Source organism: Opisthorchis viverrini, assembly GCF_000715545.1.
Source record: "Opisthorchis viverrini unplaced genomic scaffold opera_v5_165, whole genome shotgun sequence".
In the NCBI taxonomy this organism is placed as follows: Eukaryota; Metazoa; Platyhelminthes; class Trematoda; order Opisthorchiida; family Opisthorchiidae; genus Opisthorchis; species Opisthorchis viverrini.
The window spans coordinates 870,566-898,411 of NW_008751822.1; the positions used below are offsets into that span (position 1 = coordinate 870,566).

The window sequence follows — 27,846 nt, forward strand, 5'->3', positions numbered from 1 at the left end:
ATATATAGGAACAACCTACGGAGCCACAGGCTGCCCCATCTTAGCTACTGGTGGTGTCAAAGTGAGGTGAAAAAACCACCTCGAGAACAACGGTCGGCCAGAGGTCGACTTGCACCTACCAGTTAAGACTAGCATTCAAGGTGGCCTTTGCGTTCGCCATGATGAGAGGTGAGAGATCTAAGTCACGCCATCGCCCAATGTTTACGAGTTAAGGTAAAACAGTGGGTATGGATCGACCACATTTCCGGTCATCACAGCCAGGTCATAAGAATAGCTCAAGTTTTCGCACAGTGCCATTCCGCATCCAACATCATGACATTTTGATCTGATTAAGCCCAGCCGAATAAACTGCAGTTTTCATAGAAATGTATGCAGAGCTATTGCCGAAAGTTTTCCCGATTTCGGTGCTATGTGTGTACGTGAAATCCTGATGAAAGCGCAAGGACACTTTTGGCAATGTGTGCGCTTTGGGGGATCTGAATGGATGATACTACGACTGTTTTCTGAAATCAAGGGCCTTCTCAAGGATGGATACTAAGCACACCACTGACATGAGTGTTTTGACTGGCTCTGAGGGCTCAATCGGAATATATCTTGTTAGCCTCATTCACCACAGATTTTATGGAATCTCAAATGGCGTCATCAAAAGAGAAAAAGATCTGGGCAGCATTCTGTGCATTGGGAGACTAAAACCACATCACTCGGAAATTCCTTGTATTGGAGGAATTAATTATGAATGTGCACTCTGAATTACAAGCACCCAACATATAACCCACAACAACGTTGGCGACTGTCCAGTACATCCAACACTGGATGCCCATTGGATCAATTGCTACTAGTCAGCTAAGGGTAAACGGTGGTTTATGCGCCATTACTGGCGAGTCATCATCAGGACGGTGTGGCCTAGTTCGCCATACCGCGGTCGATGTAAGCCACGGGTTAGTCTAAGGAGGGGCTACCAACGGAAATCAAATGATTTTTTTCCACTCTACCCGCTTTTCTAGACATGTACAATGATAAAACGACCGCGCCTTTCTACGCCTGGATGAAAATTTGTGAGTAACCTGATCACAGTGCCAATATGTATGAAGAAGTTGCAAACAAATGTGGACAAGAGGATTCATGGGGTGAAGTTGGTCCAAAAGAGGCCCGTACGTCCACCTAGGGACGAAGAAAAAAAGAACACCATAGGAGGTGGTAGTTAACAACCTAATTTGTTCATCGGTTGTAATTTCAAAGTTTATGTGATAGAGTATACCACTAAATCCTGAAGCCTGACTCACATTTTATGCCCGTATAAAAAAATAAACCACCCAAATGGAAAACACTTGCATAGCTTTCAAACTGCTTCTCTGTACTATTGTCTCGGTTCAAATCGTTTTGCTGGAGTTCAACACAAATGCATCGAGGTTAAAAAACAGGAAAGGGCGGCTACTCCAAACTACAGTGCGATACTTTCGAAAAACCCACCCTCGGGATCTCTGCTTTACCAAAATCTCCCGGAGCTACTTAACCCCTGCGTGGGTATGTCTTAGAGGAGAACACCCAGGCTTAACATTTACCCGTTACAGTAGTGGAATTTTCTAATGGGGGATCGCCAAACACGTAAATGGTCCCGCTAATTGTCAGGCTTTCTTGATGAATACATGCGAAGGTGACGCCCGGAAAGCAGTCAACCACCTTGCGAAAGTAGAACCGGAATACGGCTATCTGGAAACCTGAAAGATCCTTGGTCGTAGGTTTATCAGTCTTTCGGTTATCGCAAGGGAGCACATCGCGGCTATCACCACCGAGCCACTAATAAAGCCAAGTGATGCCAGTTTTATACTGAAGGTACCAACACAATGAAGGCTTGTTAATTAGTTCCTTCAGAGTTGAGTGATTAATCTGAGCTCAGTACCCGAATGGCTATAGGTGCCATTCTTAATCGTCTACCTACCTCCATTCAATCGAAGTGGTTGAACCGGGCCTCAGGAATCCCCGAGAAGAACCGAGTTTCATTGATTTCACCGATTATGTTTAAGACCCAGCGGATTCATTATCCATTAAAGAGCCCTACTTTGCTAAGCTCTTCCCTACCGAGCATCAGAAGATCAGGACGCTCCTGGAGCTTCGCACTGACACCATTTCCAAGGTTCTCCACACTCGTGACGACTTCTGCAGCTAAATGGATTACCGATAGGGGACAATACGACAGTGTTTGGTCCGTGCTTACACTGTGGCGAAGGGCGCCAAAGCGATCAATGCGCGCAGTTCGTCCGCCTGGGTGCTTATGCGCGCGAGATCTCCGTCTTCTTAGATGTAATTTGCGGACTTTTATTCAAGCCAAGACATGACTCCAAGCAGTGAAGATCGGTAGGATTTCGCGGACTCAATGGCTGCGAAGACCCAACCAAGCATTACTCCACTCAACCACTTGAACTTCAGTTAAGTCAGTGGGACCAGCATGCCACGAAGGTTGCCTCCTCAAGATTCAGCGTCGATTGCTCCAGCGGATTGTGCATTCGAACTTCCGTTGTGCTGGGTGTACTGCCTGTAAACCTCTGCGGTCCCCATGGAGTTTGTAGAGTCTACGCACTTCGTGACAGCGGTTCCGACTCTAGGATGCTGAAATTAGCTATCGCTTTAAATTTCAAGCTATTGGACGGCCTACTAATAATAGATTCCCACGGTCAGAAGGTGTTAACTGGTGGGGTCTGTTCTGAAGAAGCTACGTCGCTGCCAGCTGAGACGCCGCAATCTCTCTAGGCATAGACCAGGTTACGTCAGTCACTGAGACGCTACCAACAAGACAGCACCAGTCTAAATGGGACTACATTGAAACAGCCAGAAGCCAACCAATATCCCTCTTGACCTGGATGGACATGCCGTTGTCATATTAGATGCTGGAAAGCCGAAAGGCAAGACCACCTTAGCCTTATGCTAATCGAACATTGCTCGGCTGGATCATTTTCGGACCCGTAAATGACGTCTCCCCAAATCCTCGGTGAACCAGACTGTTGCAGCTATAACCACTGTAGCGCAGACACGGATGATGATGAAATTTAATGTAAGGCGCCTGAGTCCAGCGAGATAGTGGTTGCGACGGCCAAGTGCAAAAACGTCTCACGTGACGTTGTGTTCGTGCGTACATGTCATTTATTTTTTTAAGTGGGAAGACAAATACTGTACCTGCATAACAGGGAGCCCGAATTTGCCCACTGGGAGCGCTGGGAGCGTATAGTTTATGCTCAATAATTGCTTATCAGATAGGTGTAACACGACTGTTCTCGCAGTTGTTGTGAAAACTCCCCTGCTTTGATTAATCTTAACAAAAGCACCTCAAAAATTTTATATCTTTTTTGGTGTCTTCCTCAATATCCTTCCTTGATATCTTTCTTTCTTGCGCGCGACAAACGCAACAGACGAAAAATCCCACACAACAGAGATATTAACGATGGGCGATACAGAGTCAACATGTTTTCTGGTCAAAACAAAACTGAACCCAGCGCAATGGACAAAAGCGACTAGTAGGGACGTAAGTACTCTGGAACTTCGTACGGCAGTTAGAACGTGCTCTCATTTGACTTCGCTTAGGCTTCCGCACACCATGTTTGTTCAAGCATGCTAACGCTTTAGAGGCCTCCACAAAAACGCACCACTATAGTCTGTTTCCGTTGGACTTCTGCCTGTGTTCTATCATTATTCTAGACTGATTTGTGTCTCAAGGTGAAACGGCAATCTGATTAACTATCAATCTTTAGGCCATAGCCGTGGTCCTCACTAATCACGTTAAACAAATCCTACATTTGCAATCACTCATTCTTGTTTACTGCCAGTCCAACAACGTCGATACGTATATATTCTTTTGTATTTAAAACCTGCGTTCTATGGACAGTTGAGGATTTAAATAGTAAAAACTCGTTTTTCGAAGCTTTTCAAGTAATCTGAGAGCACCCTCTTGTGGGGTTCGGCTGACTGCTGCACACATTCATGTAAATGATACCACGCTGATCACAAACCGTTAGTTCATTTCCACTGCTAATCAGTGAACATTCAGCATAGTAAACCATCCATAAAACTCAACTAAAAACGAGTCTTGCGACTGAAGCGGGGCAAGCAGAATGAGGAAAAGTATACAGTTGGATGGCTAAGAAACCCGTCGTTTGTTCAAAATACAGTCGATGTACAGTACATGTTTTGTGTTACTACACTTATTAGCCTACGTTTCTGGGTGGATAAAATAGTCATTGGTTTTTCTTACTACTCTGACCTTGCTCAACCAAAGCGACCCCAAGTCTTCCCAAGAAAAATCCTCATCTATCCCAGCTTCGACTGCTAGTGAGTTACTCGAGGAGTTGGTGCAAATTCAGCCACTTCAGGTTGCGCACTTCAGCGAAACTTGGGTTAAGTTACTGGGACACCAGTTGAGCAACAAAATGGATAAATATTTCATGCCCATTACTGAGTACATACCAAATGCAGAGATTATTCGCAGATAGAGAGACTGGGTAGAAGCGAAGTAATATTTCTACAAGAGCACCTATGGTGGTTTTGACATGCCTGGCAAATACAGAGAAGCCTGGCGCAGCTGCTGTATGAGCAGCCGAACACAGTCACTGGCTGGGACCACCAGAGACAGGGTTGGTAACACCTGAGCCCGTCGTTCGAAAATTTGAAGACCACCAGTGTCAGCTTCCTAAAATAGAAAGCTGATCCCTGAAGAGAATGGCCTACAGTGAGGCTAAATTTGTCAGTATTAGACAGAGAACAGTTTTATACCGAAAGGTTGAAGCACTCAGTACATGAGAACATTTTGAGTTCTTCAACCTAACAGTGGCATTTGCGCCGGCCAGTTTCGACAGTTTGGCCACCGATCAACATGCAGTGCTCCAAAATCCTCACTTTAGTGGATAAAAGTGGTTAAAAGTTGTACCTGCGACGACGAAAGTTTCAAAAGATGGATATCCACAGTAGGTCAGAGGGTATGGTGCTTGCTTATCTCGCCATTCATACGGGTGATCGGTTAGGTGAAGCAAACACCGTTAGCTTGATCTGTCTCGTCTATATTCAAGCCGCCCATTCCAATGTACTCCATCCATCTCAGAACTAATGTTTACCATCTGGTACATTTTGCGCTACTCGTTAACTCACCATCCAATTTGATAATGGTGTTCTTTGCACTGTATATAATTCAATTACTCAGCTATGGAACTAGGCTTACGTGTAATACGGGTCGAAATATAGTGCAGCGTTCAGTTCCAGATGACGAGTCTGTCTAGAGACTTTTGGAATGCGTACTTCAGATGATTACGAATCAGACAGGTCTGCAGTATTGCTTGGGTTTTCAGCATTGGCCCATCATTTCAGTTGCTGCATGAAATCTCAGCTGAACTGCATGTGACCAAAACTTCTCAACCCGGAGGTTTCCAACATGTGTCTGATATTCACCTTAGTGAGTTAAGCTAGCTCGAAAAATTGAAAAACAGTCGGTGGATTACCTGTAATTTAGTTGGTTCCCTGACAAGGTCAATGACGTGTAAACTGAACTCGTGTAAACTGAAGTCCACTTTGGAATCCGCGTGCACTGTACTGCAGTCAAATTCTGTTTGAATCGAAGCTATGGAGCACTCGTTATAGTCGAACGCTGGTACGGTTAATACATAAGACACCCCCATCATTGATGTGAAATCGTGAGATCTGTAACCAGTCACCTAAGAAAGTGACTTCCCGTTTGTTTCTTAGTCAACAAAAGCACTCATTTGCATATCATTTTGGAGCCTGGGACCCAGCCGAATCACTCGTTTAAGGTGTTTGTATGCATAAGGTTGACAGCAACTCGGGGAATGCACCTCAAGTAAGGTAAAACCGATCATGGGCTGCGTTTATACAAAATACATACCAAGTTCGCTGCGGCTCCATTGCTGTTGGTCGGTAGCTGACAGGACTCTTGAAGGCCGTGCTACTGGTCTACTCAAGTTGCACGGACTTTACACTTACTGTCTTCGCTGGCATGCTGAGAGCGAACATGTTTCTCGGCTGTCTACCCCCCCCCCTCCGTCCACATCAGTCATATCATATAGCAGCTCTCACTTTTGGCCAATCACCAATACGCGAACGTGACAGCAGAATCATTCGTGCGTCGACAGACAGCGGCGGCTGTCTGAGTGCGTGTCTAAGCGAAGCACTCACCGGGTCTCCTAGTTACTGAGCTGGCGACTCCGATTCCGATGCGCGCACTGTGTTGCACCAACACGAACTTCCCATTCCCCAGGTCACTTTAACGTCGCATCAAGAAACGCTGAAGTTACTGTCAGGGCAATTAAAAATTGAATTTTTCCCTAGACGTTCCTAAGTAACCCTGGGAGACTTTAAAATAGAAGAAGCATAGTTAACTATCACCGCTCCTCCGGTGTACATTTAGAGTGGCGCGGGGTAACCAGGCCATCCTCTGAACAGACGTGCTTGTTTCTTGTTATCTTGGCTGCATTGCGTCCAGATGGCCCCGCACTTGGCCAAATTCAGTGTTTGTGCTTGTGCCAACCTCGCGCAAAGCCCTGGAGGTGGATCGATGTGAAAGGCGAGCCCGCAAATGGATGTCGTTTCACTGAATGGATGGCTAGCCTGGCTGCCTTGTACATTCTCTGAATTAAACGTTCTCCCCTAGCTTCGAGAAACTACATGCCCTCAGAATTTGTGAGTATAAGTGGATAGACCTTCTTAAGGCAACCGCAATAACAGCAGCCATTGAACAACAGATTACAACAGTCCTGTCCAAGTACTGCCAAGCTGGAGCGACCCTAGAAGATCACAATATTGCCGGTCGCACGCACAAATAGTACCTGGACGCTTTTCGCATCCATACAGTGTGTGTTCATACAGAGTGTTAATGCCCCCAAACGCAACCCTCAGGAATCAGGAAGGCGCTTACGTGTGGCAGTTAAGACTGTGCGCCTTCGTCATCTTACCGTTCCCAAGAGATTAACTCAACACGTAGCCCCACTGCTCTTGATGAATGCGCTGAATTTGCATTATTTCTTCATCACCTTGAGCTGGGCGTGTGAACACGAAGCTGAGGACTGTTGTGGGATTGTTGTCCGGGGCGTCAGTTCATTCAGAAGAATTTCATAGTTCTATGCGAAGTGGGATATCCAGAGGTTAAACACTAGCACTATTTCAATAGTTTAACCGGGAAGAGTAACGTAAGACGTCTTGTGTGCTCCCTATCGTTTCCAATAGATAGCCACATCACTCGTATTTGTAACAGGTTCGCACGTTTTCTTCTCCATATTGCTTGTGTGAACCCGAACAGGGTATCACTGTTGGGGGCATCCATAGAAAAGCGGTATCACAATAAACCACGTGAAGCGGTTCTTTGTAGAGGATTTGCACTGACAAAGTTATGCCTTGTTAAGTGTAGATTTTACCCCTGCAACATACGGTGTTTACTTTGATGACCATCGAGGAATTGGACCAGCTTCATATTTACTATTCACATTTGTATTCGGGATTCAAAACATATCGACCATCCGGGAGAAAATGAATGTTTTAAATTCTAGTCCAGCTTAGACTTAACAAGACTACAAAAACTACTTAAGCACACATCGAAACGTAGTCCCAAAGTAAGTTCTCTGGCCTTTACAAGTACATGCATTGGTTTCTTATGTTAGTGGCTGGTGCTCAATCTAGAATTCCTTACCAAGTTCGGTTGCTTAGATGCCTAGGCATAAGTTAGACTTGGTCATTTCTAACGCTATTGTCGTCTACATTGAGGTCAAAGTAAGCGCTGTGTATGACGGAAACTTGCTGTAATATGACTGTTCTGTCCGGTGACCAAGGAAAGGAATTCGCATCTGATCTACAAATGCCCCGTGTACAGCACCCGCAAAACCAGAAGCCATAATCTAAGGGACATCCTAAAAAACTAGTAATCCGCTGTCGGTTGCTAACAGAGATCTCTGACGCAAATTTATTGCAACCGTACGGTTTGTCATTTGTACTGCTAAGAAAACGTTTCCTCTATCATCACTTGCTGAAAAAATCACCTCAGGAAACCGATCAAAAGTAGTGCTCTTTCAAGACTATCCCTTTCAATGGGTCTTACCTGTGAACTGCACTCTAAGGGATCAGCCAAAGGTGGTTTCTATTAAATATCCTATCTAGAGAAAAACAACTGTAATACTGCCCAGCGTCACAATAAACAAAAGCTCTCAACTATGGTAGGCCTGCACACCTGAACTTCCTCAATCTTGGGTAAAACTAGACAAAATTGCCATGTACCTATAATGTCGATAAGATACTTACCCGGCATTTCGTTGGCAGGAGTTGGTCAGATGCAGTGGACAATTGATGCCAAATTTTGCCATTGACGTCGTATTAGCGCCGTAGTCTTTTCACGAATCACTCTTCAAATAACTTCCTTTGCTGTCTGATACAATTTTTCATTCAGAAAATGAAAATATCCCGAAAATTTCAGTCGTTGTTTGGAGTCCCTTCAAGTCCGCTTGTTCTACGGTTTAGTAAATGAACGTCAACTCAGTTTGCCCTCGATTTGATCCGCATTTTCTCCGTTTGTATCGCAGGAAGTTCACATTGAGCAGCTTGTATTTAGGGAGTATATATCCGTTTCCGCCACTGATATGTGCTTTTTTGGACGAAAAGCAATGTATTTTCAATGATGTCTCAAGTCTGGTAGCTGATTCACGCAGTTGGTTTCCCTGGTTATCATGGCTGCTTGTTAAACCTTTGATGGACTCGCCGTTGCGCCGTGTGCCGTTGAATAATTCGTGAAGATGCAGAAACTCTTCGACGTTGTACGATCACATGGAAATGATGTAGTCTACACTATCTAGTACAGCCTATGTGTTTTACATTCAACATAGGGTAAACCAACAACTTTTTCAGCTTCATTTATGCTGATGCATAAAAACGTATTTTTCAGGATATCTTTAACACCAGTGACACTTAATTACGGATAGTAAACCGAAATAACCTAAACAGCATGGGAAAAACTACAGTGCTTCCCCGCTTAAGCGACCATCTTTAATGAACAGCGAAATAGTTCGTTATAAGGAGGGTGATTCCCATGCATTATATGTCGACTGATTACGCACACTCGCACCTCTATCCCACCGGAGAGAAACCACTGTTACCGGTGTTTTGTTTCAACTCTGGGTTGAATAAATGCATTGCTAACGCTTGGAGCGATGATCTGCGAATGCTATTCACAGAATAATTCAGGTATGCTGAGCAGTACTTTGGGATTTTTCCTCCCGTTGCTCAACCATGTGGAGATGATCGCTGGAAGTGAAAACAGAAAAATAGCAGCAATGATGAGGGTTCCTGTTTCATGGAGAGATGCCTTCCCCATATAGCACGAAATTATTGTTGGATCTGATACTTTCGTGGAAATGTTGTTATCAAGAGGGCAGTCACTACAGAAAGATCATCGCATTAAGGGAGAAGCACGGTAGTTTTAAAACTCTTCCTAGGAGAAATCAGTCACGTCAGCTGACAATGTATTGAACGCAATATAACACAACATCCCAACCCAAGGCCCAAACATTTAGGACTTACTTTGGTAGACAGCAATTTGATGGCCTCGTAACCAAGCTTGTCCGGATGTAAGCGTGTGCGTTTGTGCAGCAGATCTTTCACGCCACCAATAAAAGAACCATCCCAGTGTACAAACTGAAAATCTTGCAGTTCCCTCACTCGTTTCAGCTCTGCGACAATCAATTTTGATATTTTCTTTAGTATTTCTTTCCCATCTCCGCTGAATCTGTCGATCCACTTGTTTTCAATCTCGCAGATACGACGGAACAGTTCATCGTTTACGTCATTGCCAAGAGTAATTAACTTCCATGGAATCATACTGGTTAGTATTGTGAAAAGAAAAGGACCTGGTGCCTCCGCCTTCAAAAAATTCAGATCGCTGATTGTCCGTTGAATATTCGTCTCATTGCAGTCCCCATTCGTATAATGTTCTTCGGTGACTTTTTTCGGTAACTGGATGGGGAATAGTGACAAACAGCAATGTAAAATGTGATAAACAGTGAGTAAATTGGCCTACATTTTTCGACAATGCTTGGAAATGTAGTCAACATTACGTCCACAGATATTTTCAAATCAGACAAACGGTGGGCTTATAAAATCTACTGTATCGCACGTAGTGGTCAAGAAAACCTTCTTCAGTTACAACTAAACGCGAGAATTGCAGGACTTCACCCAAACTGAAATTTTTAGCCTTTTAAAGAGAATGATATCTTTGTGGTCAGTACTCATTTCATGTTTTATAGGACAGTGAGGCAATATCGAGTTAACAATTCGAGTCGAGCATATGTATTCAGACATTACTTTGTGCACTGTCGCCTGTCATGGGAAGAGCTTCATGCTTTACCTTATACATCCGAATTAAACTCATGTATTCAAACCGACGAAATCACACGCCTTCATTTCGTCAAACCTGCTCTCATTGGATCCTCGATGGATCTGGTCATTATGTCCAAGGGATATCTTGCCAAAGAAAGCTGATGTCCCACTAATCTCACATAGTAAACAAAGTCATTGAGGGAAACTACTCACAAGCTTGCTGAAAACTCTTCGACAGCCCACGACCGGTTTCGCCCTCCTTGGAGCTCATCAGGTGGGCGCAGCCCCGAGTTTCCATCAACCCCACGTTCTACTTGAATTTCGAGAGTACAAGATGGGTATATCCTTCCACATGAATAGAGTGAAATCCAGTCCAGACAAAGATCACACCAGAGCGACGTACTAATATATTCACCAAATCAGTTTCATCAGAAGCTCCACCATATTTTCCGGCTAGACGTTTATAAAATTCCACGCAAAAATCGCTGAACACAAGTGCTGTGTACGATCCACACCTAACGCACCACCTGCAAAACCATAAGACTTTCACCGGGCGTCGTTCGCAGAGTCTAATAAGCCACACCGCCTAGGTATGAAAACGTTTGCTTAGCGATTTGGGTGTATCTAGTGCGTGCTGCTGGACCACCAGGAAGCGAGCGGCTAGTACCTCAACAGACTCACTTTCAAATGAAAGATTCCCCTAATCGCCCATACTTACACATAGTCAACGGAATGCTGAATTTGAGGGTATGTTGAAATTTCTGTTGGCTAAATGTGGCTGGGCCAGATGATAAATAGCGAAAGTCCGGGTCAACAGAGTACGCTGACAATACCGTCCTTTCATGTTCACAGAACAAGTGAAGGTGGATTTGGGCTGTGTGTGAAAATGTTTAAATATCATGGAGTAAAACTCGAAGAAGTGTGCTTTGGATCTTGAAACCTCTTGTTCGAAAGACTGAATTTGAGTGCAACTAAAAGTGACGGTCTCACGGTAATACCATACTTCTCCTCCAATGCGCCAAGGCTTGTTACAGCCGTGGAAGTGCACTGACCCTGAATTCTCCGAAAGAGGAACTTAAATCCTGTAACTTCTCCCAGTGTAGTTTAGTTGAGATATTCATCTTAATTCAACTGAAAAGACAGTACTTGTCGTTTTCCTTACAGATGGTCCTACGACCAGACAGCCACCACCACTGGGCCTGACAATTTTTCATACCCAGTTGCGACAATGAATGGTCGTACGTCACTCCGCTTCCTGGCTTCTCTCCTTTACAAGGATGGGTGAATTATAGTACTACTATCAATCGGTAGACCGAAACACAGCTATCATACGAACGTGAGTGTGAGAAACAGCCTACAAACCTGTCGGCCTAGATGCATGAGGCCACATCGCTTGTTCCACACAACAAAAATGAGGGTTTGCTGTACCTGGCCCTGCTACTGTGTTCCAGGTTAAAGTTGTTTCAGTAGTTCGGTAGTTCGTGCTCATATACAGCGCGTCTCACAGAATAGGGGTCGTTTAGGCAGGCCCTCGCAATGCAGGACTGGTGAAATTGTTCTCTATGATTGGTCGCACAATGCTAGCCTACATCTTCTTAAAAGCAATGCTGACGAAACAAGGCATGAGCGCTCGCTCTTGTGTACCGGACAGTGTTTTCTGACCTACTGAATTCCAGAATTTCACGTTGCTGTTCAGTGTGTTCAGCTCTCAATTTCCGCATTTTAAAATTCCCTTATGTGTAAGATTAGGAACCAAGCGCCTTCACAGTGTTCTCTACTGAATCACTGCGCATTTTGGTGGGCGACCGCAATGGCTAAAGAGCCCAATTCACAGCTGCAGAATTTGTTGTTGGTCGTTGGCTTGTTCGCTGAGCTGGGCAGTTTGGTTGCAAACGTTTCATCACCAATCGAGGTGACATCATCAGTGCGTAGTTGTATGTAGCGGTGGGTTAGTGGTTGTGCGTTCAGCAGTGTTACGTGTGTGTTGATATACGTGCTGGTAGCCGAGGATGACCTTTGACCGCGATTAGTTATTCCGTCGGGCGGTTCCATTGGTTGTTCTTTTTATCCCGTGTCCTCATTCGCCGATGCCCACGTGACTTTTGAACTTGACATCCCTCGCCGTCGTAGTCTAGTCGATGTTGGAGTGACCTTTGTCCTTCCGAGTTCCGGTTGTGACCTCATTGATTTGACTCCGAGGAGTTCCTTGTTTCTTCGTTTGTGAATCCATTATTTGGTCCTCCTTGAGTGTTTCGGTTGCGATGTTGATCTCTCGCACGTTGAGGTGCGTAAATTGGATCCAGTTCGGTGCACCGGTTGATTGAACCTGCAGTAGAGTACCATGCCTCCAGAAATTCTCTTCCATGTGGCGTGTCTCCGTATGCCAGATTGAATTTGTGGTCTTCCTGGATATCAAGGACAAGGGGTCATGCCTCCTGACAGCCGCGTTGTGTTCCTTTATTCGTGTACATAATTTTCTCCCAGTTTGTCCAACGTAGAATTTGTTGCAGTCGTTGCAGTCGATTTGGTATATCACATTGTTCCTCTTGGTTTTGTGCCGGTTGTTCTTCGCTCTAGAGATTAATTTCCTTAGAGGAGCACTCGGTTTGTGGGCCACGAAGATTCCTTTTTGCGCCAATAATCTGGTTGCGAGTTCTGATATATTCTTGATGTAAGGTAGGACTACCCGTCCGGTGGCTTGTTCTTGCTGTGGCTGTTGTTGAGATGTCTTCTTCTTTAAGCTTCTCTTGATGAAACTCCATGGATATCCATTCTTCTGAAACACTCTGCATAGATAGTTTTACTCTTCTTCCGTAGCACTCGGTTTGTGGGCCACGAAGATTCCTTTTTGCGCCAATAATCTGGTTGCGAGTTCTGATATATTCTTGATGTAAGGTAGGACTACCCGTCCGGTGGCTTGTTCTTGCTGTGGCTGTTGTTGAGATGTCTTCTTCTTTAAGCTTCTCTTGATGAAACTCCATGGATATCCATTCTTCTGGAACACTCTGCATAGATAGTTTTCCTCCTTCTTCCGTAGTTCTGCGGTGCTGTAGTGTGTCTCCACCCTCTTGAACAAGGTTTGGACGCAGCTCTTTTTTTGTGGTTTACTGGATGATTGCTGTTGTAGTTCAGTATTTGGTCCGTATGAGTCTCTTTGCGGTATACGCAGGTTTCCAGAGTCCCATCCACCTTTCTGTTCACTAAGACGTCCAGGAATGGTAGCCGGTTGTTTCTTTCCAGTTCGATTGTAAACTTGATACCTTCAAACGCTGTGTTGAGCAGTTCATGTGCATCGTGTACTGAGTCCCGTTTCATGATGAGTCCCGTTTCACCATGAGAAAGTGGGCGACCCCTATGTAACATTCTGTAAGTTCCAATAAGGACAATATTCCTTGTGTGTTGGAGCTTTTCGAGATTAAGCAACTGATTGTATTCCAAATCCATGGGTTAGAATTTATCGGTCGTTTCAAGAAATTCGATTAATATTCATATAAATAGAATTGTTTATCCCCAATCAGCAGATCGTAACCGGTACTTGACCCTATTCTACAACTTTTCTCCCGTAAATTTCTAATTTTTGAATACGAGTTCTTCAACCGCATTTTGTGAATTAAGCCTACACGTACCGTAGGGAAGCACCATTAGAGCGGGTGTCAGGGATAGGTTCGTACAAAGAACATATCCACAGAGCAGAACATTTTGCAGCAGGTTACTTTTTTTTGAAAATTCAAGCGTAACTGTCACAAGCGGGATGAAAAAGCAAACCTTTAAGAATAGGGTAAACAAGAGGAATTTTTAGTATACAACACCTCATAAATTAGTGCTAGGTTATACTTAAAGGAAGCGATGTTACCGCGTTACTTGTGTTAATTAAGACATTATAAGTCTGTATACATTCATTCCGAAGTTTACAATCAGCTGGTAGTTTTTTGACTGCGATCCGTAGTCCTTTTCCAAATCTTGTACATATTTACTACATCGAGGACAAGTCTTGCATTTGGTTCTCACAAAATTTCAACAATACATGAGTCTGATTTTCATCCGTCGTAAAGTCAAACGTAATGTCAAATGAGTGACACAAGTACTACAGCACAGAGGCGCGAAAGTTCGTCTGGCAATCGCACCTCGCTCACTTCCATTTAGTTTTCTATTGAAAAACAGATACATCTGAATGACTTAATCTCACACAACAACGTTCGATAATGATGCCCGAACCGTAAGAAGAACCCATAAGACTGTGGGGCAAAAACTAAAGGAACTGGGATACTTCAAATTTGTCATTTTGTAACATTGAGTAATTGACACCATTTTCAATTAGGACAAATGGAGTAGAAGTGCTTGGATGATGCTCTTATTAATTTACTGGCGGTCAGCAATTTTCTGGTTGTTTCAAAGTATATTTCAAAATACTCCCGGTTCGTAAAGCCATTTTAACCTGTCCAATTCTCATACAAAACTCTCGATGATGACACTGATCACCGTCAGCCTATCAGACTTTATACAGTGTAATAGTTCCTTCGATGAGACGACCTCAGCGGAAGTCAGCTAGTTTGGCGTGAGATTTCATCCCCATTATTTAACAGTTGAAGTGATGCTTCCTTCCTGAGCTCCAATCTGACACATGCTTCAGGGCCAGCTGTTTTAGGGTGAATACACCTCATAAGTTTTGAAGGTATGAACAGATTCGTTTGTAGTCAACTCAAGAGAATCTTCTGATATCTGCAGAACTTTGACCCAGTATCCTTATACAAGAATACAAGTACCCTCCCAACCTGCGAAGAGAAGAATGACCCCACCGAATTTACATACAAGTAGCACCACAAGTATGGGAGTACGAATATAGGTGGAGCAAAGACGTAGTTACCTTAAGGATGGCTGAAAATTTAAACCGCTTGCCATGAGTGACATTTAAGAAGGAGCAAAGGACGTCATTGACCAAGAGGTTGGTGGATTTACAATGCGTCGTCCACTTAGACATCTTATGTATCGGTTGTCTGTCGAGACTGATGCTCTTTCTAAGCACGGGGCTCTATCTCCCAGGCAGCTCAGAACTGATCTGTCGGTCCAAGAGTCAGTCGTGTTTTCCATGACCTTGAATTGACAGAGCCGTTATCGGAGTGCGATAAATGCTATCATCTCCCAACGCCCATCTCCTGCCCTGTTCTCTTTCTAAGCTATCCGTAACAGTATTCATTTTTCCGCATCTGTTTTTGTTCACAGCGCGTGAAATCTTATGTTTTCTTAGCTTTCTCACATTCATTTACAGTTTTAAGTTACAAACCCCTATAGCCGTTTCTGTCGGCGGTGTTTTGCTGACTTCTGGTGCTTACTAGGTATCATAACAGTAACTACGAACTGGTAATTTGTATGACATTACATGTGGAATATTTTGAATTCCTGATAACCTTTGCCGTTAAAATAATCACTGGCAATCTCAGACTACCTCGATTTCCACCAACCTCAGAAGCATGTACGTCAGTAGCACCATGTTTTTCTGCCAAGCACACATCCGTTTTGTTGACATGACATACTACTCGCACACGTTACTGTTAGACAACGGACAACCGGTTCCGTAAATTAGCGTTTTGTCAAACACATCTGTTAGTTGTAATCGCTGTTCACAAAATAGCATCATCGGTGTATTTGCACTGGGTGAGAAAATCAGGGGGTTAAATTTTGCTTAGGTACAGGGGAGAGGAGGAGACAGTGCCCTGAGGGACACTGATATTAATCAGCAATGGAGAAGGTCAGGTTTGACTTATAGATTTCAAATAGCTTGACCGAGTTTTGTTTACCTCCCGCTTCACTGAAAGCTATAGTAACCCTTATCTTCCAACACTAAATAAAGGTTAAGTTGATCAGCAATACAGAAGATGATTGGTCACCTACGCTTGTTATTAAGTCAGTTTTAGGGGATAGCTTTCAAGTAGCTTGACCGGGTACTGTCTATCTCCTGCTTCACTGAAAGCTACAGTGTCCCTCATTTCCGAACGCTAACAACAGAGCAAGTTTAATCATCTATTAACACCCCTGCATCACTAGTTTTCTGTATATGGCTCGACTGATGAATTGAGAGTGCAACAGCATTCACTGTTTTGAGACGAATGAAATGCGAATTGGTAAGAGTCTTGGTCCAACAGGATACCTTGCACTCTTTCAAACATTTTCAGAAGAACGGAGGTACAAATGACTGACCTGGAATCGGTCTATTTCTTTCGGTACCGATGCTATCTTAGCCACTCGGCAACTGTTAGGGATCTTTCCACTGGAAGGAAAATTAGTAGGTAAAACAGACCTTGGTTCGTTAAGAACGCCAGCGCACTCTGCCTGAATTCATTTGCCTCACTTCTCATACTATCTATGAGAGCCAACCGACAGATGCCCCGTGTAGATCAGGGCTACAAGAAAAACACTTTGATCATTCGTCGCACAGCTGTTTTAAAGTCCATCGCGGTAACTCTCATTGCCCAAAAGCATATTGAAAAAGATTCTACTAATCCGGCTGACTTTCAATTTATTTGCGTGAGCACTGGCTTCCTGTTTTGTTAGGTTAATCCTTTCACTTTCGGAGAACAGAATTGTTAGCGTTGACATGGCTGGTCTCAGTAGGGCAGACTAAATCAGAACGAGCTGGGTTGGTGGAACGAAAGAAAAAATTGACCATATAAACCGTATTATATAGTGAAGAGCACTGTTCTCTTAGCTTATAGGAAGTTTTCCACATCTAAGCCTTCTTTAAGTGTATCTTTCGGAGCAGCCTGAAAATACAGTGATCAGAAGAGGCGAGTGAGGTACGTCTGTTAGCGGCAAGCGTATTGTCTCCCATAGTATACATGGTACAGTGGAACCTCCGGCGGTGTTGAGAAAGCCACATTATTGTTTGAACCCGGGGATCAAGTAAAAACCATCAGACTTAGTTAAGTCGATGAAAAGTGCACAAAAAACCGAACCAGGGAAGTTGTATTACCGCACCAGAAGAGTCAACAAGGTCAGACAGTTTTCGAACTACAATACTAGGTGGGATATATATACAGTTCTCTTGGAATACTGCACATCCATTATTTTCATGTTTTCGGGTGAGCTTGTGAGGAACAAACAATACTAGAGAAAAATACATTCGTTTTGGACAAGTGCATTAGGGTGCAAAGATCAGTGTAATACCTTTCCAACATTTGCCTATGCCATGACCTAATTTCGTCTTCTTGGAACCCAAAATTTAGTTATCCTGTAAAACGTAGGATCTTTGGCAGGGGAGAGGCACTGGGGTTTGCACAAAGAAGTGGCAACTGTCCACCAACAGACTTTTTCCAACTAAGATACACAAACAACAACGCAGCGTGTAGGAAACAAGGTTTCTTGACGTCATTAAGATGTGCAGTTATTGATGAATGTAACGAGAATTTCAGTGAGACTCCAAAGATCGCTAGCAGTTCGTGTGACTGACCCCCAAGGAACCCTTTTTATTCGCTACCGTACTGATGAACGCTACTGCCAGCTGTCTACAGATCTTACAGCTAGTGAAAATTACAGATGTATACGAGGCCTTGAGTGGATGCCTTTTTTCAGGTCCACCGAAGTGCCATTCAAATACGCAGATGAATCGAATTCCTCCTGGCAAAGTTTATCGCAAATAATTCCACCATCGATGAAGTTATCTACCAGCACGTCATTCCAATTGAAGATTTCCATGAACCTCTCGTAATAAGCCTTTATAAGTATGTGTACAATGAGTGATTAGTAGGACACAATTTTCTGACGTTACCAGAAACCATTAAAATCTCGTACTGATTTTACCGAGCTCCCTTGCATTTGCTACGTGCAACTTCAGAGCCATTACTGCATGAGTGAACCTAGTACGATAACCCTAAATCTTGCATTCTCTCTGTACCTCTACTAGCCAAAGGCATAAAGGAACTTGAAGTGGGGAGTATCAACCACCTCACTGACTGCCAAATCTCCCAGTCATTGCCTCAAGAACTAAAGCGTGTGGACAGGCACAGAGACCAGGAAGCTGCTCCTGTCGACGCAAAATGCTATCCAAGTTAGGCGCTAGTGGCACATTCAATACAAAACTACCTGTCCATACCTAATCAGAAAGCAAAGCGGTTTGAAAGCAAACTTGGTGAGAGCTAGTACCGCTCAGCTGTTCCATAGTTGCGTTCAACAAGCAAAGCCACAGCCTGCTTCTGCCTAGTTTCTTTTGGGAAATTTGTTGATTTTATAGTGAAAAAAAACAGATCTCGCACCAAATGTTATCTTGCCTTAATTAAATGGATAGTGAGATATGCTGGTTTTTATACTTGATTTAGGATGGAGTACCATCTTAGCTGCACCTTGGTTAAGGCATTTTTATGCTAAGCATTTGAAATCCCGTCTTCTATAAAAATGTCGTGGCAGCGAAGCGTTAGACTGTGTAATACAATGAGGCTCAGACTCACTACAAATGGAAGTAAGCCACTTTCAGTTTCATGGCCACATGGAATGCCATCCAACTCACTTCAATGTCATGAGGATTTCTCAGTTGTCCTAATATGATGGTGAAAATCTCCCGCATGTGTCCCACCAATGTATTCCAAGTGCCCCACTTTTCACGGGATGGGTGTTACTTTTCAAAGCCAGAATAATCAATACTCTACTATATTGATTTGAGTCAGTCAGTGAATCACGTGCCAACACTGCTGCCCAGTCAGTCTACATTCATCACTCTGAAGAAAAGGTTAACCACTCAGGGTAGGTAATCCAAAGACTGTCTTTCTTATCCATCTTATAAGTCCTTTTCAAACTTTGAGCGAAGCCTGACCTTGCAAGTGAAGTAAAGGTTAGCGGAAGAGTTTAGAAGCCCTGCACAGATGTTTAATCCTTGTTCTAGACTGTCAACAATGTATATCTCACATATTTCCGCGGAAATACGAATCCACGTTCTCAAGGAGCCTACCTAAGTGAGAGTTCAACGCCTATCAGGTACTCATGTCCGGATGTGCGACCACTTGCCAAAAACTTGGAGATGCGATTTGTCTGGAGATTCTTAAGATGTGCACTGGTAATAATTCCTAATAAGGAGGGAGCCATTGCACAGTGCTTTTCGGACTTTTCAGAATAAATCTATTTCACTTTTAGAGTGAAATTCTTCTTACTGTGATTTCACCCCAAACGACAGCTTATGTGGATCAGCGACATCTCAAACTGGAGACGAATGGAGTGTCTGAACTTGCTGCTGGATTCCATTTATTGGCACACCATCAGCGACCAGCCAGAAAGAACCCATAAACTAGAACCCGTGAATTGTCTGTGGAGTAATAGTCCAACCATCCGCGGTCTATCCCCACAGATGTGATTACTTATCAAAAGCGGATTCAGATAAGAAGCAAGGGAAATGGACAGTACATGTGGTACTGCATTCAAGATCCTCCTTTAGATTCAAGTTGATATGCTGTTCCGATCTTTGGTTTCATATTCTGTATAAAATGAAATAATTTATCCACGCTGACAATACTCAAAAAGCAGTCATAATCGGTTTGATTTCATATGCCACGCACCTCTTCCATGTTTTTTCATCGACAACTCACACCTATCGTGTGGTGTCTTGGACAGCCTTATCGATCTGAAAAATACCACAGTTAGACGATAGACAGTTCTAGGTGATCCCTCGGTGGTATCACAGATCACCCCATTGAACCCTCTACGGTCTAGATGAATTCAAGTAACATGTAAACATAGGCTGCAAGAATAGTTCATTCCGCAGTTGCATATCAACTTCTTTTTCTGACAGGAGACTCACCTGAAACCAGCCTAATCTCTCGTTTATTATGTTCTTAAGCAACTGAGTGTGCTGCACCTTATGTTTCACAGAGAAACCGCGGCAAATTGTATAGACGTGATACATCACTCATAAAGCTGCTGAAAACTCTTCGGCACCCGACAAGTGGCTTCGCTCTTCTTCGACCTCGCCACGTGGGCGCAGTCTACGAGTTTCCGTCAACCTTATGTTCTACATGAACCCAAATTGAACGAAGTTTGATTTATGCATTCATTTGCACATCAGTTTGGTTTGGACGGGAGACTCACCTAGAACTCAGCTGAAGCTCACTTTTCTCCTGTTCGTATGCGCCCCTCTGATGAGCCCCAAGGACGGAAGTGGTCATGGCTGTCGAAGATCAGTTTGGTTTGGACGGGAGACTCACCTAGAACTCAGCTGAAGCTCACTTTTCTCCTGTTCGTATGCGCCCCTCTGATGAGCCCCAAGGACGGAAGTGGTCATGGGCTGTCGAAGTTCATTCAGCAAATTTATGAGTAGTGTATTACGTCTATAGTCCTTTCCAATTACTACCTATTTTCCGATTCGAATAGCAAATTACGGTCGATCCACCCGTCCATGTCATCCACCGTACCTTGGGTGCTCTTTCAGACTTGGAACAAAATATTTGGATGCGGCTACCTCAGTGATTCTTAACGTCTAAATCGGCATTCAGCTTTTCCGTTTAAAGTCTTAAGTTTGCGTCCTTGTACAGAATTTCGTACTCTTGGTTTGTATTTCTTCGGGTCAAAAATTCAACCTGTCCCGGGGCAAAGATTTTTCCTTTGATCGATAACCTAACGAGGATAATCAATCTGCTATTCCTCTCCGTTTAACTTAACCGCAAAAGGATGGTTCAGTCCGACCCGATGAACTGGAGGTCTGTATTTTCGTCAAGTTCGAACCTGATACCGCACAGCGATTCCTATTTTATTCCCATACATCCTACAGGTCGTGTGGTCGAGTTCTTTTCTACCATCAATTCGTCCTTATCAGACACCCTTCTTCATATCCATCCTCTGGGTATCTCAGACGCTTCTTTACTGTTCTTGATTTTTCAAATCACTATCTTACTTTGTCGAATTCATATCTTCCTCGAAGGCTCACCTTGATTCGTGATTGGTGTCTAACAAACACAGCAAACTTCACGCATCCTACTTCACCCAGATGCCCAGGCGATCTCCACACACTTCTATAAACCTTTCTGGTCTGTCGGATTCGGTCTCTACGATATTCGAGATATCGCGATACATATGCATTTGTGATGCACTACTCATAAGGTTGCTGAAAATTTTTCGACAGCCCACGACCAGTTTCGCTCTTCTCGAGGCTTATCAGGTCCCCATCAACCTTATGTTCTACTTCGGTATATAAGTAAAGTTGAAAATGGCTAAAGTTAAGGAATTCGCACCAACCGGTTATAAAGTTTACTTGGACAACTGACCGAAAAGAAAAGTCACTTGAATTCATTTTCGCTGTGCACACAACTGTTGTCAGTAGCCACTCGGTCTTCACTTTAGGAATACTGTTGACCAAGGCGGTGTTCGACTGGTCTTGCTTGATCCTGGCAATATCTCCTAATTGGAATCCTCCTCAAGGAGACGATGTTAGGGCGAACAGGGTTTAGTGGTAAGTCTTTGCTGCATCTTTTGTTAAAAATTGGTTCATACTATACATCAGGTGATATTTTTTGGAGATAAGCTGTTGTGAAATTTATCGTCCCTTGTATGTTTATGGTAAACAATTTTGGGGACAGAACAGTGCTTCAAAGAGAGGATGGCAGTTATTTAAAGGATCTGTAAAAGGGTGAGTGTAGACAAAGTTGTTCTTTTAGAAAACGATGCCCTACAAGATCCCTTGATGTACTGATTGCTGGTGTTCGGATGTTGCGGGCGTTGGGAAATCACAGTCATGGTTGCATTAATTTCATGTCCACATGTTAGTGTTTGCACTGTGTTTCGAATTCCGATGCAATAGTGCCCTGTCTGTACGGCCTTCTTCTCAGAGGCAGCTTGTTTTGACCTGAATAGCTAATTGTCGTTCAGTGATTTAGACAGCATCTCAATTTCGGATGAAAAAACTGTCTATGAAGGACACGGAAGCTGCGATCAGTGGCACCTACCAATGATTTGCTCTGAGGTACTCACACACAGTACTCAGCTATACGAAAAATGCTGGTGGGATTTGTCCCTGTTACGGATCCACCTTAAAAGTTCATGAAATTTAGGCTCAATATCCCTCCCGGCCCAGAGTGGCCGAGTGCTCTCGTTGTAGGATTTGATTTGAGGTGAACCACTATTTACAATGACCCTCGAAATTTAGCTCGATTGACCGCACATCAACGGAGTCATTATCTTAAACGCAACAGTACAAATTCAGTTGTGTTGCTAACACGGATGCTAACAGGGCAACAGATCACTCACTGACGCGACCACGCGAACTATATTGGGCCTCACATCCTGAGCCTCAAGTAAGGTGAATTTCGTCCCTACCTACCTAGGGTCGTAGAATATCGTTCTGTCTGATTCATTCAGTTGTATTCCGAGTAACAATTGTTCTCAGTTAGTCCATCGTCTAATGAGTAAGCCGGTAGAGGACGATCAGAATTGGCTGGAGCAAACGGTCATGACGGTAAGGATCAGGTCAAGCGGACCGTAACTGTTATGTCCTATATCGGCAACACATGCTCAAGATCCAATGTTTTGGATTCTGTGTGATCCAAATAAAGAGGCGAACGCACAGTAACCTGGTTAGAGCGTAAGAAAACTGATCACGGTGAGATTTCGGTTTTACTGATGAGGCTCGTAAATATTCTTGGCATCCCACTCGCGATGATTCATGGTGCGACTGCAAACCCGTGTCAGTAGTGTTATTGTTGTCGGTTTCTCTCTGCATTGTAACAGCGTTCAGAGGTTAAGGAACCTGATATTTCTCGAAAGTTCTGAACCCTAGAACTTTTATTTTACCGGACAGAAATATCCATGTATTTTATTATAACTGCACTGCATTGAAGCTTGGTTGATCGGCAGTGTCGCTGGTGAACTTGTTAATGATATGTGTTGGGAACACCTTACATCGGCCCCAAATGTTTAGCAAATACCTGCATGGAAACAATTCTGTACCCGGGATGGCTCACTGATCAAGGCACATACTACATAGTCTGTCGTTAGAACCTGATTTCTCTTTCAAGGATCGTTGATGTCTAAGTTTACTGGTATTACTGGCATTATCTTGGCCCTCGTGCTTCCTTCGAGTCACACCGAAGCTATGCACCGGTAGGGCGCCATATCCAAAAAGTGTGTAAAGTGTAAAACGATGAATGCGTTGTGAGACCGATTATTACTACGCTTAAACATTTTCCCACTGCACGGAACGCCTCTAATCAGTTTTCCCCTGGCAGATACTTTATCAAAAAAAGACACATCACTACTCCCAAAAACATACTTTGAAAAACAGACTTTCCTAACGTAGAATTCAAAACTTGTATTTCTGGGTGGAATCGTCAAAATAAGAGACGTTGAAAGTGGTGTTCATCATTCGAGATGTTAAAAATTCACAAAAATGTGATAGCTCATTGCAAACTGAGTGGTTCAAACTGTCTGTTCACCACACGTGATGAGAACTGAAAGGGCAAGTGATGACGCAAACTTCATGTGGATGTAGAAAAGCGAAAGTGAACCGTTCTGTTCAAAGTAAGTCCAGTTGGGTTTTTTATCGATCTTTGAATCTATGACTTGTAACGGATGAAACCAGCAGTTTAGTTGCATCTCAGTTCATTTCTGTATTTCCACTTGATCCTCAACAGTTGCATCCTGAAATTGTTGGTATTCGCTTATCAGGTCGTCCATATTTGATTCAGCCTCGCTAAATTCCATCTCATCCATACCTTCACCTGTGTACCAGTGCAAGAACGCACGCCTCCGAAACATGGCGACAAACTGTTCACCAACACGCTTAAAGATCTCTTGAATCGCGGTGTTGTTTCCAATAAACGTGACTGACATTTTCAGGCCCCTTGGGGGAATATCGCAAACAGCCGTCTTCACATTATTTGGTATCCATTCCACAAAATAGGCGCTGTTTCTGTTCTGTACGTTCAACATCTGTTCATCAACTTCCTTCATCGACATCCTGCCTCGGAACATAGCGGCCACTGTGAGGTATTTACCGTGTCTTGGGTCACAGGCGGCCATCATGTTTTTGTTGTCGAACATCTGGTGTGTCAGATCCTGAACCGTGTTGCTCCGATAGGGCATCGAATGCCGGCTGGTGAGAGGGGAGAAGCCGGGCATAAAGAAATGAAGCCGTGGAAACGGTACCATATTAGTAGCTAGCTTTCGCAAATCTGCATTCAGCTGTCCCGGGAATCGTAGGCAGGTGGTAACTCCGGACATTGTTGCACTCACGAGGTGATTCAGATCCCCGTAAGTAGGTGTGCTCAACTTAAGTGTCCGGTTGCAAATATCGTAAAGCGCTTCGTTATCAATGCAAAACGTTTCGTCGCAATTTTCAACCAATTGATGAATGGAAAGTGTTGCATTGTATGGTTCAACCACAACGTCAGACACCTGGATAGAGAGACAATGTGATGTTCGTCAGTTGGGGCCAGGAGGTAAAAGAACCGCTATATTTACTGAATGGACTAGTTCATATCAAAAGCGGACAAGCCAAAATGAATCACCGCTACCACCTCCCTCTGTGCTGAGAATTGCCGCCCTTAATTCTGGAGACCGGAGAAGATTTGGGCTTCATTCATGCTATTGACCGAAGTGGAGTTTAATCACAAGTACTTCAGTTGAGCGAAATCTGTCACGTTATCCTACTTGCCGGTCTAGCTAGTCAACCGATAGCCAAGTTATGTTTTGAGTTTATGAACAGCGTAGTGTGTAACCGTGGGGCACCTCTTCATTGCATACCACTAAGTTCTATACATCTCGGGGCAAATACTGCTGTGACCTTGGATCAGCTAACGCAGGTGTTTAGTAATCGTGTACGTTGCCGAGACATTAGTATGCTCATGGAATTGAGATGCAGATCACAGGTTACACAAATATTAGGGATCAAACTACGGTAGGCTGACAGAATAACAAGCTTTAGCTGACCTTCGGAGAAGGGACAGTTGAGAAACTGCACACCACTCGATCAGGAAATTCCTCACGAACTTTGTTGATCAAAAGCGTGCCCATTCCAGCCCCAGTGCCACCGCCCAATGCGTGTACCACTTGGAAACCTTGCATACACTCGCATAATTCAGCCTCTTTGCGCACCACCTCTAACACGTTGTCGATCAGCTCTGCACCGTCGGTGTAGTGTCCTTTGGCCCAGTTGTTCCCCGCACCGGTGCTGCCAAACACATAATTGTCCGGTCGAAAGAGCTGCCCCACCGGACCACACCTTACTGCATCCATAGTCCCCGGTTCCAAGTCACATAGGATCGATCGTGGAACAAACTTCCCTCCTATAGTGGGAAAGGGTGTTACACTTGTTAATGTACATCAGACTCAGCCGCGTTCTGTGATAAAAAGGTAGCGCGGAAGCTAAGCAAACCTTAACAATGTCGTCTCGCCTTTAATGAAAATGCCTTTAGGGTGGTCAGTTGAAAACAAGAACTAGTACTGTCAGAGATGATGTGTGTTCAGTCTGTGTTTGCCACTGGTATAAGGAGTGAACTTCCGTACGGACCCTAGTTCCTGGGTCGCTGAAATCTGTGGCAGCACTGAGGCCTACGTATCATCCGAAAAAATTCAGTCGCATAAACACGCGTCTACGTTGAATAAGGACATCATAAACGGAAATTCATAGTCCACGATAATAATCGTCCGGCATCCGATATATCGTATCGTATGCTCAGGTTCTTAAAATCATGCATTCGGAATCAGTATATCACTGTCTTTGTGGGTATTTATATAAAACAAGCAGTTGGCAAGCCTGGTTGACTTCTGTGTGGACACTGTACGTTCCACCCGCTTTAGTGGTGAATGAGCCATAAAGGATTGCTAACCTCTGCTCTGTATAGCTGATGGACTGAATTCTCAATCACCGATTCACCTGTGATATCTTGACGAGTGACTTGATCAATAAACGGCTTATCGCTGCAAACTCGTAGGACGGCAGCCCCAGTCCCCCTAATGGATGCCGCGGAATGTCAGACAAAAGTTCAGTATGGTTCATTTGTTGTTGCTTTCATTCTGTGGAAATGATCTCGAATGCTGTTTGTTCTGACAATAATTGTCAGATTTAGAGACGGTTGGAGAATTTTGATATCCAGAATGTAGGAAAAACATATCATATCGAAAAATCACGGTCATCTGTTTCTTTTGAAGTGCCCCATCCCCTAACTACTCTACTTTACGGGTACCATCGCCCCTGGGTAGCTTTCTATGGTTTATTCCTAATTCCATATTCCGCTGGTTGTTTGGATTTTGTAACTTTTGCTGTGTGAGCGAGGAATAACTATTAAAGAATAAAACATAGAATGCCGCTCGCTAACTCAAGACATAGGAAACGGAACCTGGGTGATTTAATGAACACAGGTTAACAGCAGATTTTAGTGACCTCATATTGTTTCAACATTCGGCTTCTCTGCTTCTGACATGATTAATCTGGTTAGTCTACACACTGGACGCGAACTTCGCCTTTATTATAGCTTGTTGATTGGTTAGATGCGATGATAATCAGTATCATGAATTTTCTTGAAACGACTACCCACACCTTTAGGTGTACGAGTTAAGCCATGCAACGATTTCCCAATTTTTGTTAAGTTCAACTTGTGGTTAAAAAGGAGAACTGTGTGGATCTGACAACAAATGTCAGGACAAGTCATGCGGAGTTACTGTCATCGAGGATCAAACACTGACCTCAAAAGATAAGCAGACCTCATGAAGCTGTAGAACAGTGGCGAAATAATACACCTCCGGTGGCTTGCTGCGAAAAACACAAGTCAAATGTACACCTAACTTCCGTTACTTTTATTACACTTCGTGAAATGAAAAGACCAATGAAGGTGAATGTGATTTGCCCTTTCTAACAGTGTCAGTGATGGCTGAACATTTTGTAAGACAGACAAAGAAAGCTGACTAGAGAACAGTTGGGTTTTCTTCATACCAAACCTAAAATGCTTGTACTGCATATTTCTGAGGATAAGGATTTGCTGCTTTTGAGAACGAATAAAACCGATGACAGATGAACTCACCAATCGCTTCGTTATAGTAGACACATATGCGCTCCAACTGTAGATCAGTATCTCCTTGATAAAACCCCGTGTTGGTTATTCCATGTTCGTCAGAAATCACTTCCCAAAACTGTGTGGATAACTCTTGATAAACACATTACTTACTTTTGCTCCCATCTGATTTCCACATTGCCCAATTTGAATATGAACTATTTCTCGCATGATTTGTGGGCGTCTTAGGAGTCCTCTATCAGCAGCGCCTACAGCCTACGTTGGTTGTAAACTATGCCAATAGGTTTGAACTACTGATTTATCGATCGAGTGGCAGAAGCACTGAGTTCTCACCAGGCCCAATGTGGCTATGTGAACTTCAAAACGAGTACGTTAGCTGATGTGAGGCTTAGTTTCGGTGTCCGGTTTGCCTTAATTTTCAGCTGGATAAGAAAAGGAAACGTTGCTCCCCTGCTTCATCCAGCTTCATCTTGTAACCCCACACACATACTGTCGTCATTACTCTGTGTAGGGTTAGGTA

The 27,846-nt window shown here is 43.7% G+C and overlaps 2 protein-coding genes across 2 annotated transcripts in view; both read right to left on the minus strand.

Annotated features, from left to right (window-relative positions):
- Positions 1-18,927, minus strand: part of T265_07309 (hypothetical protein) — a gene marked incomplete at both ends in the record, with an annotated part of 22,688 nt that extends 3,761 nt beyond the window's left edge. Inside the window, 2 exons of the mRNA XM_009172796.1 lie at positions 9,556-9,987; positions 18,848-18,927. Coding sequence (XP_009171060.1) covers positions 9,556-9,987; positions 18,848-18,904 — 489 coding nt within the window. The remainder of the gene's footprint in view (positions 1-9,555; positions 9,988-18,847) is intronic.
- Positions 18,928-23,589: 4,662 nt separating this feature from the next.
- Positions 23,590-27,536, minus strand: T265_07310 (hypothetical protein; the record flags this gene model as incomplete). Its single annotated transcript, XM_009172797.1, has 4 exons — positions 23,590-24,711; positions 25,246-25,601; positions 27,336-27,444; positions 27,480-27,536. The coding sequence occupies 4 exons, from the start codon at positions 27,534-27,536 to the stop codon at positions 23,917-23,919; spliced, it is 1,317 nt and encodes a 438-aa protein (XP_009171061.1).
- Between the last annotated feature and the right edge of the window lie 310 nt (positions 27,537-27,846).